This window comes from Herpailurus yagouaroundi, unplaced genomic scaffold (assembly GCF_014898765.1).
Source record: "Herpailurus yagouaroundi ecotype Mexico unplaced genomic scaffold, PumYag 184, whole genome shotgun sequence".
In the NCBI taxonomy this organism is placed as follows: Eukaryota; Metazoa; Chordata; class Mammalia; order Carnivora; family Felidae; genus Herpailurus; species Herpailurus yagouaroundi.
Genome location: NW_024412415.1, coordinates 15,671,243 through 15,689,601, shown reverse-complemented (window position 1 = coordinate 15,689,601; position 18,359 = coordinate 15,671,243). Strand labels below are relative to the sequence as shown.

The 18,359-nt window shown below is 35.9% G+C and overlaps 1 protein-coding gene across 6 annotated transcripts in view; it reads left to right on the top strand.

The window, feature by feature from the left end:
• FAM227B (family with sequence similarity 227 member B) overlaps window positions 1-18,359 on the top strand; it is a 213,057-nt gene that overhangs the window by 25,217 nt on the left and 169,481 nt on the right. For 5 of the 6 annotated variants that reach the window (XM_040492648.1, XM_040492647.1, XM_040492652.1 and 2 more), the window contains exons 6-8: window positions 8,418-8,453; window positions 9,132-9,236; window positions 13,370-13,468. In XM_040492648.1, coding sequence (XP_040348582.1) covers window positions 8,418-8,453; window positions 9,132-9,236; window positions 13,370-13,468 — 240 coding nt within the window. The remainder of the gene's footprint in view (window positions 1-8,417; window positions 8,454-9,131; window positions 9,237-13,369; window positions 13,469-18,359) is intronic. The other variant, XM_040492649.1, reaches the window with a different exon arrangement.

Genomic DNA, 18,359 nt, shown 5'->3' with positions numbered 1-18,359 from the left:
TTTTTTTTGTTAATGTGATGTATCACGTTGATTGATTTGCGAATGTTGAACCAGCCCTGCATCCCAGGAATGAATCCCACTTGATCATGATGAATAATTCTTTTTATATGCCGTTGAATTCGATTTGCTAGTATCTTATTGAGAATTTTTGCATCCATATTCATCAGGGATATTGGCCTGTAGTTCTCTTCTTTTACTTCTTTTCTCTGTCTGGTTTAGGAATCAAAGTAATACTGGCTTCATAGAATGAGTCTGGAAGTTTTCCTTCCCTTTCTATTTCTTGGAATACCTTGAGAAGGATAGGTATTATCTCTGCTTTAAACGTCTGGTAGAACTCCCCTGGGAAGCCATCTGGTCCTGGACTCTTATTTGTTGGGAGATTTTTGATAACCGATTCAATTTCTTCGCTGGTGATGGGTCTGTTCAAGCTTTCTATTTCCTCCTGAATGAGTTTTGGAAGAGTGTGGGTGTTCAGGAATTTGTCCATTTCTTCCAGGTTGTCCAATTTGTTGGCATATAATTTTTCATAGTATTCCCTGATAATTGTTTGTATCTCTGAGGGATTGGTTGTAATAATTCCATTTTCATTCATGATTTTATCTATTTGGGTCATCTCCCTTTTCTTTTTGAGAAGCCTGGCTAGAGGTTTGTCAATTTTGTTTATTTTTTCAAAAAACCAAGTCTTGGTTTTGTTGATCTGCTCTACAGTTTTTTTAGATTCTATATTGTTTATTTCTGCTCTGATCTTTATGATTTCTCTTCTTCTGCTGGGTTTAGGCTGCCTTTGCTGTTCTGCTTCTATTTCCTTTAGGTGTGCTGTTAGATTTTGTATTTGGGATTTTTCTTGTTTCTGGAGATAGGCCTGGATTGCAATGTATTTTTCTCTCAGGACTGCCTTCGCTGCGTCCCAAAGCGTTTGGATTGTTGTATTTTCATTTTCGTTTGTTTCCATATATTTTTTAATTTTTCTCTAATTGCCTGGTTGACCCACTCATTTGTTAGTAGGGTGTTCTTTAACCTCCATGCTTTTGGAGGTTTTCCAGACTTTTTTCTGTGGTTGATTTCAAGCTTCATAGCATTGTGGTCTGAAAGTATGCATGGTATGATTTCAATTCTTGTAAACTTATGAAGGGCTGTTTTGTGACCCAGTATGTGATCTATCTTGGAGAATGTTCCATGTGCACTCGAGAAGAAAGTATATTCTGTTGCTTTGGGATGCAGAGTTCTAAATATATCTGTCAAGTCCATCTGCTCCAATGTCTCATTCAGGGCCCTTGTTTCTTTATTGACCGTGTGTCTAGATGATCTATCCATTTCTGTAAGTGGGGTGTTAAAGTCCCCTGCAATTACCACATTCTTATCAATAAGGTTGCTTATGTTTATGAGTAATTTTTTTATATATTTGGGCGCTCCGGTATTCGGTGCATAGACATTTATATTTGTTAGCTCTTCCTGATGGATAGACCCTGTCACTATTATATAATGTCCTTCTTCATCTCTTGTTACAGCCTTTAATTGAAAGTCTAGTTTGTCTGATATAAGTATGGCTACTCCAGCTTTCTTTTGGCTTCCAGTAGCATGATAAATAGTTCTCCATCCCCTCACTCTCAATCTAAAGGTGTCCTCAGGTCTAAAATGAGTCTCTTGTAGACAGCAAATAGATGGGTCTTGTTTTTTTATCCATTCTGATACCCTATGTCTTTTGGTTGGTGCATTTAATCCATTTACATTCAGTGTTATTATAGAAAGATATGGGTTTAGAGTCATTGTGATGTCTGTATGTTTTATGCTTGTAGTGATGTCTCTGGTACTTTGTCTCACAGGGTCCCCCTTAGGATCTCTTGTAGGGCTGGTTTAGTGGTGACAAATTCCTTCAGCTTTTGTTTGTTTGGGAAGACCTTTATCTCACCTTCCATTCTAAATGACAGACTTGCTGGATAAAGGATTCTCGGCTGCATATTTTTTCTGTCTAGCACACTGAAAATCTCGTGCCAACTCTTTCTGGCCTTCCAAGTTTCAATAGAGAGATCAGTCACGAGTCTTATAGGTCTCCCTTTATATGTGAGGGCACGTTTACCCCTTGCTGCTTTCAGAATTTTCTCTTTACCCTTGTATTTTGCCAGTTTCACTATGATATGTCGTGCAGAAGATCGATTCAAGTTATGTCTGAAGGGAGTTCTCTGTGCCTCTTGGATTTCAATGCCTTTTTCCTTCCCCAGTTCAGGGAAGTTCTCAGCTATTATTTCTTCAAGTACCCCTTCAGCACCTTTCCCTCTCTCTTCCTCCTCTGGGATACCAATTATGCGTATATTACTTCTTTTTAGTGTATCACTTAGTTCTCTAATTTCCCCTCATACTCCTGGATTTTTTTATCTCTCTTTTTCTCAGCTTCCTCTTTTTCCATAACTTTATCTTCTAGTTCACCTATTCTCTCCTCTGCCTCTTCAATCCGAGCCGTGGTGGTTTCCATTTTGTTATGCATTTCGTTTAAAGCGTTTTTCAGCTCCTCGTGACTGTTCCTTAGTCCCTTGATCTCTGTAGCAAGAGATTCTCTGCTGTCAGCTATACTGTTTTCAAGCCCAGCGATTAATTTTATGACTATTATTCTACATTCACTTTCTGTTAGATTATTTAAATCCTTTTTGATCAGCTCATTAGCTGTTGTTATTTCCTGGAGATTCTTCTGAGGGGAATTCTTCCGCTTGGCCATTTTGGTTTATTTTATTTTATTTTTTTTTACTTTTTTTTTTTCAACATTTATTTATTTTTGGGACAGAGAGAGACAGAGCATGAACGGGGGAGGGGCAGAGAGAGAGGGAGACACAGAATGGGAAACAGGCTCCAGGCTCTGAGCCATCAGCCCAGAGCCTGACGCGGGGCTCGAACTCACGGACCGCGAGATCGTGACCTGGCTGAAGTCGGACACTTAACCGACTGCGCCACCCAGGCGCCCCTGCCGCTTGGTCATTTTGGATAGTCCCTGGCATGGTGAGGACCTGCAGGGCACTTCCCCTGTGCTGTGGTGTATAACTGGAGTTGGTGGGCAGAGCCGCAGTCAGACCTGATGTCTGCCCCCAGCCCACCACTGGGGCCACAGTCAGACTGGTGTGTGCCTTCTCTTCCCCTCTCCTAGGGGCGGCATTCACTGTGGGGTGGGGTGGCCTGTCTGGGCTACTTGCACTCTGCCAGGCTTGTGATGCTGGGGATCTGGCGTCTTAGCTGGGGTGGGTAGGCAAGGTGCACAGGGGCAGGAGGGGCAGGCTTAGCTTGCTTCTCCTTAGGTGATCCACTTCAGGAGGGGCCCTGTGGCCGCAGGAGGGAGTCAGATCCGCTGCCGGAGGTTTGGCTCCGCAGAAGCGCAGAGTTGGGTGTTTGCGCGGAGTGAGCAAGTTCCCTGGCAGGAACTGGTTCTCTTTGGGATTTTGGCTGGGGGATGGGCGGGGGAGATGGCGCTGGCGAGCGCCTTTGTTCCCCACCAAACTGAGCTCTGTCGTCAGGGGGCTCAGCAGCTCTCCTTCCCTTTGTCCTCCAGCCTTCCCGCTTTCTGAGCAGAGCTGTTAACTTATGACCTCCCAGCCGCTACGTCGCGCTTGCTGTCGGAACACAGTCCGTCAGGCCCCTCCGCTTTTTGCAAGCCAGACTCGGGGGCTCTGTTTGGCCGGAGAGCCGCCCCTCCGCCCCGGCTCCCTCCCGCCAGTCCGTGGAGCACGCACCGCCTCGCCGCCCTTCCTACCCTCTTCCGTGGGCCTCTCGTCTGCGCTTGGCTCTGGCGATTCCATTCTGCTAATCCTCTGGTGGTTTTCTGGGTTATTTAGGCAGGTGTAGGTGGAATCTAAGTGATCAGCAGGACGCGCGGTGAGCCCAGCGTCCTCCTACGCCGCCATCTTATTCTATGATCTTAAATTATATATTTCTAATTCATTAAATGTATTATGAAATTTTCATCAGTAAATATTTTTCTTCACCATATTAAGCGTAAACTAATGTAATAGCTCTTTGGTTAGACACTTAAGTTAGTTTTCATTATTCAGTATTATTTACAAAGCTGCTCTGAACTTATCTGGAGCTAAAGATAGTGCTCATCCAGGATTATTTTCTTAAGATAAATTTCCAGAAGTGGAACCGCATGGGAAAAGAAATGTGAAAACCTAAGTGTTTTGATATGTATTACCAAATTGTTCTCTACAAAAGTAGTACCAATTTATATTTGTAACAATAGAGTTTGTGATTGATCCCTTGCCCATTTCCTTGTCCACATTTAATACTATATGTTTGAATGTTTGCACAGTTGATTGGCATAAATGTTATGAATTGCATATGTTTTACTAATGAAGTTGATACTTCAGGTTTTACTTAGCCTTTGTGTTTCTGTTACTGTGAGTTGCCTATTTATGAACTTTGGCCATTTGGGGGGCTGTTCTTTTTTCATTTTTACAGCTGTTTGTGCTTTAAAAATGTTAACCCTTTCAGTAATATGTGTTATACATATTTATACCACTTTCTTTGTAGTTTTTAGACCAAAGAAGGTTTTTTTTTTTTTTGGTCATATAGAATTTTATATTTTTATGGATCTATAATTTTCTATTGAAGTTTTCTGTCTTTAGTGCCATAATATTTAAGAAGTCTTCCTTCATCAAAAGATCATACATACCTTCACCTGTGTTCTGTTGTATCATTCTTACAGATAATTGTGTGTGTGTGTGCATAATTCTTTAATTCATCTCATGTTTATTTTTGTGTAAGGGAGTAAAACATAAGAATTTTGTTTTAGGTCATCAGTAAATTTGTGTGATTTTCTTCATATGAGGTCTAAACATCCCCTGTTAAATTTATTCTTAGGTATCTTAAGTTTTAATTACTAATGTCACTGAGATATTTTTCCATTAGTTATTAAATGGGTTATTGTTGGTATATAGGAAATTATTTTTGGTATATGCATACTAGTCAATAGCATTAGTGGTTTCTCATCTTGTCTTCAATTTAGAAAAAATGATAGTACTTTGCTATTAGGCATCATTTTAAATGTTTAGATAGCAATCTTTTTTTACACAATCAAATTTATTTTTATTCCTAGTTTATTAAAGATATGTGTATGTGATGTTGATAGAGATCAGCTATAGGTATAGATATCTCCTTGCTCAAATACTTGAAACAGAATCTCCATGGTTTGAAAAGAGAGGAAGATAATCCACAGTGATGATAGCAGAAGCTACTTTCAACTTTTAATCTATGAATGTGTCAGATTGCATTAGTAGCTTTTCAGAAGTTGAGCCATTCTTATATTCTAATATTCTCTTCTTATATTCTTATATTCTTAGGGTATACTTTTTTATTACATTACTGGATTGGATTCGCTATTGTTTTGTGTGGATGTTTGCATGTGTGTTTGATAAGATATGATTTTCTTTTGGTTTTCATATGAAAATTAAACTAATCCCAGAAAATGAGTTACTTAGCTATATTTCTCTTTCTAGTTTGTAAACTATAGAATATAGTAGTTATATTGGGATATCATTTGTTTTATAGATATATAGATATAGATTCAGATATAGATAGAGATACAGATTTAGATATAGATTTAGATATCATTTGTGTTTTGGATGTTTGGCAAAAGTTGACTATGAACTTCTGTTTATTTAATTATTGTTTATATTTTGCAGGGGGATTAGGTAGGTTGGCAGAAATGCTGTGTGGAAGTTAACAGATTTCATAAATATCAACTTGGGTAGATTGTCAAAACATAATATTGAGTGAAAAAAAACAAATTACCCATTCATCAGTCAATGGACATATGGGGTCTCTCCATAATTTGACTACTGTTGATAATGCTGCTGTAAACATTGGGGTGCATGTGCCCCTTCATATAAGTATTTTTGTATCCTTTGGGTAAATTCCTAATAGTGCAGTTGCTAGTTCATAGGGTAGTTCTATTTTTAATTTTTGAGGAACCTCCATACTGTTTTCCAGAGTGGCTGCACCAGTTTGCATTCCCACCAACAGTGCAAAAGTGTTCCCCTTTCACCACATCCTTGCCAACATCTGTTGTTCATGAGTAGTTTGTTTTAGAGGAGATGTGGTATATATATATACAATGAAATACTACTTGGCGATGAAAAAGAATGAAATATTGCCATTTGCAACAACGTGGATAGAACTAGAGAGTATTATACTAAGTGAAAAAAGTCAGAGAAAAACAGATAATATATGATTTCACTCATGTGGAATTTAAGAAAGTTAACAGATGAACATAGAGGAAAGTAAGGAAAAATAAGATTAAAACAGAGAGGGAGGTAAACCATAAGAAATTCTTAAATATAGAGAAAAACTGAGGGTTCCTCGAGGGGAGGTGGTTAGAGGGATGGTTTTAAATGGGTAATGGGCATTAAAGAGGTAACCTTTTGGGATGAGCCCTGGGTGTTATGTGTAAGAGATGAATCACTGAGTCTACTTGTGAAGCCAAGACTATACTGTTAGTGAATTTGAATTTAAATTAAAAAAAAAAAGCAAATTACCAAATAGTATGTACAGTTGATATGATTCCTTTATATTTTAAAAACACACAAGAAGTGTTCATATTCTTCATGTATAGGTACACACATAGGTAAAAATCTGTTAATGGAATGGAAGGAATGCAAACCCAACAAAAATAATAGTGACTATCTGAAGGAAGGGAAACACTGAATAGAACTATAGAGATCATGGTAAAAAGGGAATCTGAACTTTATACTTTATTATATAAATTTCACATTTTATTTTAAAAATTAGTGTTAAGCAGGGGTGCCTGGGTAACTCACTTGGTTAAGCATCTGACTTTAGCTCAGGTCATGATCTCACAGTTCATGAGTTTGAGCCCTACATCGGGCTCTGTGCTGACAGCTCAGAGCCTGGAGCCTGCTTCAGATTCTCTGTCTCCCTCTCTCTCTGCCTCTCCCCTGCTCACGCTCTGTCTCTCTCTCTCTCAAAAATAAACATTAAAAAGAAAAGTCTTAGGCAAATACTAAAATGTCAACAGTAATCCATTCTAGGTTGTGGGAACATGAAAACACTGGTGATTTCTTTTTTTTTTTAAATTTTAAAGGAATTTAAAAAATTCTGACTTTTGAATTTTATCAGATAACTTCTGAGGATCTATTGCAATGACCTTTAGATGAATTATACTAACAAAAGTTTAAATTATTTTTATTGCTAAATGTGTTTTATTGGATTTTTTTATCTGGATTTTAACATGTGTTATTTATATTTTTGTGATATCTTTTCTAGGTTGTATAATCAAACACTAGTTCTGTATTACTGTTACTGTGCTCTTTGAAAACTTCTAGTATATCTTTGCTTCCCACAGAATAAAGCCAGGACTTTGAGATTAACATTAACATCTTTCTAAATCTGACCCCATCCTCATTGACTAATTATATCTATAGCTCTCAAGCACACAGCTGTCTGTTTTTATTATAATTGATTATTTTCCCTAAATAATCTTTTTTTGCTCCTTTGCATACTTTTTTAAATGTCAATAATGTCATCTTCCTTCAGTTAGTAATCTTCTCTCGTTCTTTCAAATTTGTTTCCTTTGTCATTTCCTTTACAACATACGTATTGTATAATGTGTGTGTTTATGTGTGTGATTTGCCTGTAAGTTTAGTTATTCCTGGAGGAAGTAGGGATGTGGAAATGATCAAAAACTAATGTATACAGGCTACTTATTCTCTGTGTAAAGTAGAATGGGGGACATAGAGATACACCACCTAAACTGCCTGTCAAGGATCTGTTGCCCTAGCTGCTAAGAGTGCTTTAGGGGACACCCTTTAGCTGTCAGCCCATTTCGGGGTTTGCTTCACCTACAGAGAACTTCCTCTTCTAAAGACATACTCTTCCAGGAACCGCCTAAATCCAGTGACTGATCAAGTTGGAGGTGGAAAGGCCTAGCTATTTCAACCCAGTGCAGGATAACTGTGATGGGCCCTTTCAGCTCTAAAGCCCTTTTTAGAGTGCTTTGAGGTTGTTAGGCATATATTACAGCTGACTTCTCTAACTTCCCAATTATGCCTCTCTCTTTGCCTTCCATAGATATTGATCCCAAAGGCACTCCCAGTAGATATTCTGCACACTAAATTTCACCTTAGAGTCTATTTCCCAGTGAACCAAAACGGCAATAAGTAGTTTTATATTTCTGTTATAGCCCTTTATCCCTCTGTGTTTTGTTTGTATACATATCTGATTCCCTTATTGAACTATGACTAGCTTGAGGGCAAGGACCATCTTTGTATTCCTATCATCTAGCACAGCAACAGCATTCTAGGCTTCGGTAGCAGATATACACACACGCATGCACACACACACCCACACAAGTTATCTGAACAAATTTACAAAATATAAAAATTTAAAAGATTTTTAAAGATTTTGTTTTAAATGTTTTCCAGCTTTCAGATGAAATGGAGACGAAGAAGACTGTAGAGGTATTTAAAATTTCTGTTCTATGAGATTATGTATCAAAAGTATTATGTAGAGGGGCGCCTGGGTGGCTGTCAGTTAAGCATCTGACTCTTGGTTTCAGCTCAGGTCAGAATCTCACAGTTTGTGGGTTCAAGCCCCTCATCAGGCTTTGAACTGACAGCTGTGGAGTCTGCTTGAGATTCTGTCTCCCTGTCTTTCTCTGCCCTTCCCCCACTCTCTGTCTCTCTGTCTCTCTGTCTCTCTCTCTCTCAAAATAAATAAACATTTTTTAAAAAGTATTATGTGGAAATGAAAAATGTTTATAATAACATAGATGTAGCTATAAATATAGATGGAGCCCTGAGGGAAGAGGTGGGTACAGGTATAGAAGCTTTCTCCTGCCTTTCTTTATCGGTAGTTTAGCTAAAATTCTTGATCAAAGTTGGTTCTGAAATATGATTTTGTTTTGCTTTTGTATTTGGCATATGAATATGCCAGGGCTCTTAATTTCATGGAATCAGAAAATATGAAGATTTTTTTAAGGTAGGATAAATATTTTTCACTTATTTTAATAGGAGAAAGTGAAATAATTATGTTAATGAATTATAGTTAAATATTTATCTGTCTTCTGTAGTCCTGTGAGACTACTATACTGAAAAGGGTGAAGTAATTAGTGTTCTGTGATACTTCCCTCTTTCTAGGGTTGCAGCTTCTCAGGATTCAAAACAAATGAGCTTACTCAACTACCCAGACATTTGGATGCTGAACAAATTTATCTTTTTATTTTAAAAACCCAGAAGTTTGATGTACGTAAACCTTGTTATTATATGATACATTTTGAGAATATGATTTAATGAATCAGGCCTTTATTTAAAGCTATGACAAATTAGGTATTAAGCATAAGCATGATTGAATTTTGAAGGCATTAAGTCTGTCAGGAAAAGACCAGTGATATTTAGTACCCTGATCACTAGAAAAAAATGTATTGGACTCTGTGTTACTGCCTCAGGAGTCTGAGGTTGCTACTGTGCATTGCCTTGGCATGTGACTGTAACAAGTGTTTTCCCCTCCCTCTCCTGCTTTATCAGCTCAAGATATTTTAGTCTGCTTATTTTGACCCCAAAATAACTTATGGGAGCCCTTCCCCACAATCCCATCTTTTGTGCCTCCAAGTGTCTGGGGAATTTTTGAGTAGTATCTCCACAGGGTGGCCAGTTGAAAAACTGTAAACATAGGAAGGTAACTAGATCATTGCCCATTGGTTGCCAAAGGTGGGATGAGAGTTGTGTGGTTACTAATACTGATTTCCCACTTAAATATTAGGTGGTCACCTAACAAGGTTTCCATTTCCTGAAGGCTTAAACAACGCTCCCTTACCCCCAAGCAGATTCCTTTCAGACAGTTCTCTGAGATGAAGTTGGCTCCTGGTAGGCCCTCTTCCCCATCTTTCACCTCCATCTTTCCTGTGCCTCTTTGTTTCTCAACCCAAAATCCCTGTTTGTTTCCTCTCCTACAATAGTCCATCAGAAGGAACATAATCAACAATTAAGCCCCTCCTAATGGTTGCAGTGTTACAAGAAGTAGAGTCTGGGGGCGCCTGGGTGGCGCAGTCGGTTAAGCGCCGACTTCAGCCAGGTCACGATCTCGCGGTCCGTGAGTTCAAGCCCCGCGTCAGGCTCTGGGCTGGTGGCTCGGAGCCTGGAGCCTGTTTCCGATTCTGTGTCTCCCTCTCTCTCTGCCCCTCCCCCGTTCATGCTCTGTCTCTCTCTGTCCCAAAAATAAATAAAAAACGTTGAAAAAAAAATTAAAAAAAAAAAGAAGTAGAGTCTGATTGACCTGGTTTGGATCTTCTGCTTACCCTCAGGCAACTACAGAGCACCTCTATTAACAACTATATCTAGATTCAGTAATGACACTCTCTCTTATTTTCCATGCTAATACAAATGTTTTTCAATTCTCTTTTACATTTTGTGGGATTTTGGTGACAGTGAAGGCTTAGTGTGACCTCTTTATACAATCACCTGATCCCATTTTTGTAGAGAAATACTATAGGTGCTAATTATAGTTATGCCTGGATCATGAGCATATTTATTTCTTTTCTCTGACTATATTTTCCACACTTTCCTCAGGAAAAATATTTTATTGTTATAAAAAATTTGTGATTCAAATCAGTTTATGAATGTTCTAGATAATCTGTAATATTTTTTCTAACTCTAAAATTCCATGTTCTAAGATGGTACTACTATATTTTAAATATGGATCCATGGGGCACCTGGGTGGCTCAGTCGGTTGAGTGTCCGACTTCAGCTCAGGTCACGATCTCGCGGTCCGTGAGTTCGAGCCCCGCGTCGGGCTCTGTGCTGACTGCTCAGAGCCTGGAGCCTGTTTCAGATTCTGTGTCTCCCTCTCTCTCTGCCCCTCCCCCGTTCATGCTCTGTCTCTCTCTGTCTCAAAAATAAATAAACGTTAAAAAAAATTAAAAAAAATATGGATCCAGTACATCTAACACAAATCAGAAGATAATCACATAAACAAGACATAAAAGTGCAGCTATGAGGAATTTTTAATATGGTTAATTTGGAGGATGCTTGCATTTTTGAAAGAAATAGTAAAGTGAAGAGTGGAAGTAGATATGGGTAGAGGGTGGATGGAGTATGACAAGCATCTGGGTATATCTTGGCATAGATACCCAGTGTTTTATTTGGTAATATCCCTAGCTGATTTCAAAAAAGAATTTAAATTGGTTTACTATAGCATGTACAATGCAATAGCATTAAAATAAATTATGAGGTTATAGTAAAGAGAGTAAGTGTAGGAAAATAAAAATAATCAGAGAAGATTATTTCATAGAAATACTTATGATAACAGACCAAGGGATTGAACTTATGGATCTGAAACTTGCAAAGAGGAGGTTATAGGGCTTCTGTTACACGCATGGAAGTATGGGAATCCATGGAATTAACGAATTCACCTAACCCCATCCAAACATGTTCCTTTACATACAGTCATTAATTTAGTTCCTTGATGAGAGAAAGTGTACATTATTCCCTCTACCTCCCAGAACAGAACCATGGTTACAGGTGATGCTTACTAAACACTTTATTGAATTAAAGTGAGTGAAAAATGACCTATATTCTGAATAAGAGTAGAAAGCTGAGCCACAGGCATAATGATATACATGAATAGAAATTCAAAAGAAAATTAGAAGTCATTTTGTCTAACCTAGACTCAATGTTAGGAAAAAAATAAAGTTCCAAGTTAGATAATCTAGGTTTTAAGATATGTTTACATTTACTTAAATCAAAAAAAAAAAAAGTATCACAGAGTGGTGAGAGGAGAAGAGAGAACCTTTTAACTTTTTCAGCTGTGCTTGGGGTTTTGGGGCAATTTCCAATTTTTGATTGTTTTGACTAAATATTGATAAACTTTAAAGAATTTGAAATTTTACTGAAAAAGGAAGTTAGTGATACTAGACATAGCCAAAACAGAATAGAAGCAATCATGCACTTACTGTACACTGAAAAGAATCTTTGCTTGAAATTTGCAAATAATTTAAACAAAACTATTCAGCTTTTCCCTGTATTTCAATTTTCTACTTTTTTTTCTTTATGTACTTTACATATTTCCTTATAATTAAGAAGTACTAAATCTAAGCTGTTAAGTACTAAGTACTAAATTGAAGCTGTTACGAATGGACTCCATACTATAATTAGTGTCCTATGAAAGAGAAGTGCCCCCACAGAATCATGACAAGGAATCTTTTTTGGCATAAAAGTAAGCATGATATCCTTTTGTAGACTTGTACTTGAGGAACAGTAATTCATACCTATAGATTTCATTAAAGTGAGTCTTGAACTGTAATGAATCTGGCATTTTAAAACTTTTAGTAAATCAATAAGATAAAATCATCTATTGAATGTGCCTATTTAAAGCAAGATTTCTGGTCAACATAAATAGATTTAACTTTTTGTGACAATTTTTATCAATTGCCTAAAGAGTACACTCTATTTAGATAGGGTCTAGACTTACAATGGGGCTTGTTGGGATAGAATTCCAATATTGTTGGTATCTGTCTTTAGTATAAAAAGGAAATTGTATCATGTATTGTGGAATTTTTGCTGTTCTTAGTCTAGCCTACAATCTCATTTCAATAACTACTATGCAAATCTGATTGTTGAGCATATGAAATGTGGTTAGTGTGACTGAGATGAATTTTTTATTTCATTTCTTTTAATTAACTTGTATATGAATTTTAAAAGTAATAGGTGATTCAGTTATTGAAAGCTCTCAATTGTGGTTGGAGCAAAATCACAACTCTGTATTTTATGAAGTCTAAATACTGACCTAGTATTTATGATAAAAATGAATTGTTCAAATTGAGATGTGCTATAAATATAAAATATATACAGTATTTCAAACACCTGCTCCCACAAAAGAATGTAAAATATTTCATTAAGAATTTTTTACAACAGGAGAACCTGGGTGGCTCAGTCGTTTAAGCGTCCGACTTCTGCTCAGGTCATGATCTCACAGTTCATGAGTTTGAGCCCTGTATTGGGCTCTGTGCTGACAGATTAGAGCCTGGAACCTGCTTCTGATTCTTTCTCTGCCCCTCACACACTCACACACTCACACACACACACTCTCTCTCTCTCTCAAAAATAAACATTAAAAAAAGAATTTTTTACAATTATATGTTGAAATGATAATATTTTAAATATATTTTATTAAATAAAATATGTCATCAAAATTAATTTCACTTTTTACTTTTTTAAATTGGCTACTAGAAAATTTAATATTATCTACATGGCTCAACTAAATTTCTATTGAACAGTGCTAGTCTATAACCATTGAATACATACTCTATATATAGCCTATTTACATTAACATGTTTTATAATGTATTTTAATTTGATCTCCATGTGTCTTTTGTTCCACAGGAAAAAGTTTTTAAAATCTGGAAGACCCATTTTCTCTCAGAAGCTTCTATTGCTCTTTTACATGATTCATTTTGGTGGTGGTGTCTGCATAAATTTAAGGTATGATGTTATTTTTTAAACTTCTTTTTTTAAGTTGATTTGTAGTACAGTGAATTTTTTAGTAGAGATAGCAGTGGTACAAAAAAGTGTTTTTTGGGTCCTTTCACAGAAATTGGGTTTTTAGTATTCTTCACATGTTAGAAATCCTGTTTAAAATCTAGAGTTCTTTCTGGAGCACCTGGATGATTCAGTTGGTTAAGCATCTGACTTCGGCTCAGGTCATGATCTCATGGTTTTTGAGTTTGAGGCCTGCATCCGGCTCTACACTGGCAGCCAAGAGCCTGCATGGGATTCTCTCTCTCCCTCTCTCTCTCTCTCTGTCCCTCCCCTGCTTGCCTGTGTGTGTGTGTGTGTGTGTGTGTGTGTGTGTGTGTGTTCTCTCTCAATAAATAAATAAACTTAAAAAAAAAATCTAGAGTTCTTTCAGAGGAGTTAAAACTTTAATATGGATTTCAAAGATCCTGAATCTTCATTAATCAGAAAAAAATTGGTGAATTCAGTGTAGTGAATAATACAGTTTTAGCTTAACTCAGTGCTATAATGTGCTGACAAACAGGTAAACAGAAAACCCGCTGTAAATCATTGCAGGAATTTTCATCTGGAAAATAGTCCATACCTCTGATGGATACAGGGTCTTTATTTGATTCAGAAAAGTAAAAAACTCTGATTGGGCTTAAGAAGAGAAAGACATCTGGATATCTGGGAAAGATATCTGGGAAACAGTAAGAGAATGGAAATAAGAAGCACATGAGTCTTACAGTTAGAGAATATGGGAGGCTGGGAAAAGTGGTGAATACCAATGACTGTTGTATGTCCTCTGGATCTGGGAGAGTAGCAGAATGAGGAACCCTGGGATCACAGCCCAAGCACTAAGAAGATGTGCCATTACATCAAAGAAGTTTACAAATAGACTCCACTCTCTACCTTTCCCCAGCTCAAATTACTTGCACAAAGCTACTTATGGATTGTCACAGGAATTTTGTACCATGAAGAAATGGGTGTTAACCAGTTTTACATACAAACCATTCAGTTAGTGCTATATGTTAGAATAATTAGTGTAATTCTAGATTAAAGTTATCTGTCCTGTATTTCTGATATTGTTAGGAGCTCTGGATATAGCATTATCTAGGGAAATTCGTGAAATCAGGAGAATTTCATCACCTTAAATTTCTTTCTCTAGATCTGGATGCTGAATTTATGTTTTTCCTTGAAACAGAGAAACATTACATTCCGGCTTTAATCTGTTAAGATTATATATAACAAGTTTTTGAAGGAAACATAATCTAAGAGTGTTTCTAGTAATTGTTTTGTCAGGCAATAATAGTATTTTATTGCTTTGAACAAACACAGATTTGACACCAAAATATTAATGACCCACTGCATTTATATTGTTTTGGAATAATAAGGAATTAGATTTTTTTTTATCTTTAACCAAGCTATTCTCTAGAAACTAGTGGCTTTCTGAAATTAAAATGTAATAATTTAGTAATAACTTTAAAACATTAGAACTTAATAAGATTTCTGGTGTCATTATATTTGACTTGTTTTGAGAAGGAATATGTAAATTAGTTGGATCAGTCTTCTGCTAGTGTTCTAGGGAACTGAAAGGGGCAGTTTAGGGATCCAGATCAAATTGAAGCAAACTTTCCATGATTTAATGAGAACAATACCTCTTTCATCTGTTTTGTTCATTGTATGTTATCTATGACTTTATTTCTAAGAGGGTTTATTATAACATATATACATATTATGTTGAAGCTAGTGAACTATATAAAGTGGGAATAGAGCTATTCCTTGAATATTTGTTTTGTTAGGTAAGCTCCTCTTTTAAGCTTTACTATCGTTTTAGATGTATGCAAAACATATCAATTCTATCTATATTTGAGTACACTTTATGAAGAATAAATAGTACTGATTTTATACCTAGAATATGGTAAAACCAGAAACCACTTGTTCAATTACCAATAGTTTATATGACAAAATACATAATCATATTCTAGAATGTAGCATGCTTCAGCATGGTAGCTTTAAAACATATTTCAGTAATTGTTATAGATTAATATAAAAGCATATTTCCTTTATTGCCTATGTTTAGTGATAACTTGGTCTAGTAGAATTTTAAATCTGGTTTTCCCAAATAATTATTGTGAAACTTTAGGCTAGTCAAAAAACCTCTCTGAACTTCACTGATCTCATCTCTAAAAAACAAAACAGGTAGAAAATCACATATACCCTGCTTTTTCCCCCTAAAGTTGTTGTATTAAAAGTGACATGAATAAGAAGACACCTAGTAAACTTTGAAATACTGTATAAATATAATATGGGATTCAACACAATAGAATTAAGAGATCTGACTTTCAACAACAAGTTTATCCACTTAGTAAATAATGTGTCCTAGAATAGTTATTTACCTCTCTAAATCTTTCATAAAATAAAAAAATCACATACTTTGTATGTTTCTTGGGTTAAATGAGAAAGTACATGTAAACTTGTTTACATGGAGCTACGTATATAGTGTTTAATGGATATATCTATTATTATTATTATTATTATTATTATATTAATTGAGAGAACACAGTATTCCAAAAATTGGGGGCCAATGTATAGGCTAATTAACAAAAGTTTCCCTGATGATGTTTGACTAGAAGAACTTCAGTAATGATATTGCAATATACTTAATATTTTTAAAAATTGCCCTTGGGACTTGGGCTCCCCCAAAGATTCAGAAATCTGGAAAGCACATTATTCCCACCCATAAAACAACAGAGGAAACCCATATAACGTATAACATTACAACTTTTTAAAATTTATAATGTAGAGTAAATTTCAAAGCAAAGAATGTTAGCAGGAAAAAAGAGAGTTAATTGTATGATGGTAAATTGGTTGATTCATCATTATTAATAATAGGAAAAGTCATAAATATACTTAGATGTTCTAACACCTCATTCTCAATAATTGGTAAAATATACAAAAAAATCAGTAATTATATAGAAGGTTGAGCAACACTGTCAACCAGATTGATCAATCTAATTGACATTTACTAAATGTTTCTCCTGACACAACATAATATAAATTTTTCTCAAGTACACATTAGACATTTACCAACGACTTTCTGAGCTAGGAAAACATCCTAACAAATTTAAAATAATAAAGTCATACAGAGTATGTTTTCTGACCAAAATGGAATTTATAAATGAATAACATAAAGCTGACACCAAAGCCAAAGATATTATAAGAAACAAAATAATCCATAGACCAAAATTCTCTTTGATGAATATTGATGCAAAAATCCTCAACAAAACACTAGCAAACTCAGTTCAGCATATTAAAGGATTATACACTTTGACCAATGGGATTTATTCCCAGAATGAAGTATGATTTTTTTTTAAATGTTTATTTATTTTGAGAGAGGGTGCATGCAAGCAAGGGGAGGGGCAGAGAGAGAGAGATAATCCCAAGCAGGCTCCATGCTATCAGCACAGAGCCCAATGTGGGGCTTAAACCCATGAACCATGAGATCATGACCTGACCCAAAAATCAAGAGTCAGATGCTCAACTGACTGAACAACCCAGGTATGCCAGTAAATGATTTTTTAATGTATTGTTGAATTTAGCCTACTAGTATTTTATTGAGGATTTTTGCATCTGTGTTCATCAGAGAGATTGGCCTATAGTTCTCTTTTTTAATGGTGTCTTTATCTGGTTTTAGTATTGGGATAATGCTGGCTTCATAGAATGAATTTGGAAGTTTCCTTCCTTTTCTTTTTTTAGAATAGTTTGAAGAGAATAGGTATTAACTCTTCTTTAAATGTTTGGTAGAATTTGCCTGTGAAGCCATCTGGTCCTGGACTTTTATTTGTTGGGAGGTTCTGTTTTTTGTTTTTTTGTTGTTTTTTTTAACCCAATGTCTTTGCTGGTTATCCATCTATTCAAATTTTGTATTTCTTCCTTTTTAAGTTTTGGTAGTTTACATGTTTCTAAGAATTTATCCATGTCTTTTATGTCGTCCAATTTATTGGCATATAGTTTTTCATAATATTCACTGATAATTGTTTGTATTTCTGTAGTGTTTGGTTGATATTTCCCCTCTCTCTTTTATGATTTTACTTATTTTAGTCCTTTTTCTTTCCTTTTTGATAAGTCTGGCTAAAAGGTTATCAATTATTGATTTTTTTCAAAGAATCAGCTCATTGATCTGTTCTGTTGTTTTTTTAGTTTCTGTATCATTTATTTCTGCTCTGATCTTTATTATTTCCTTCCTTCTGCTGCTTTCAGATTTCTAGTTCCTGTAGGTGTAAGGTTTGGTTGTTTGAGGTTTTTCTTGCTTCCTGATATAGGCCTGTATTGCTATAAACTTCCATCTTAGAACCGCGTTTTCTGCATCCCAAAGGTTTTGGACCACTGTATTTTCATTTTCATTTGCTTCGATGTACTTTTTAATTTATTCTCGTATTTCCTGGTTGACCCATTCATTGTTTAGTAGCATATTATTTAAACCCCATGTATCTATGGACTTTTTAGATTTTTGTCTTGTGGTTGACTTCTAGCTTCATAGTGTTGTGGTCAGAAAAGATGTATAGTATGACTTTAGTCGTCTTGAATTTGTTGCGGCCAGTTTTGTGGGCTAATTTGTGATCTAACATGGAGAATGTTCCATGTGCATTTGAAAAGAATGTGAATTCTGCTGTTTTAGGATGGGACAATCTGAATATATCTGTTAAGTCCATCTGTTCCAGAGTGTCATTCAAAGCTATTTGTTCCTGATTATTTTCTGTTTAGAGATCTGTCTGTTGATTTAAGTGGGGTGTAAAGTTTTCTCTACTACTATTGTATTATTGATTAGTTCCTTTATGTTTGTTACTCACTCTTTTATGCATTTGGGTGCTCTTAT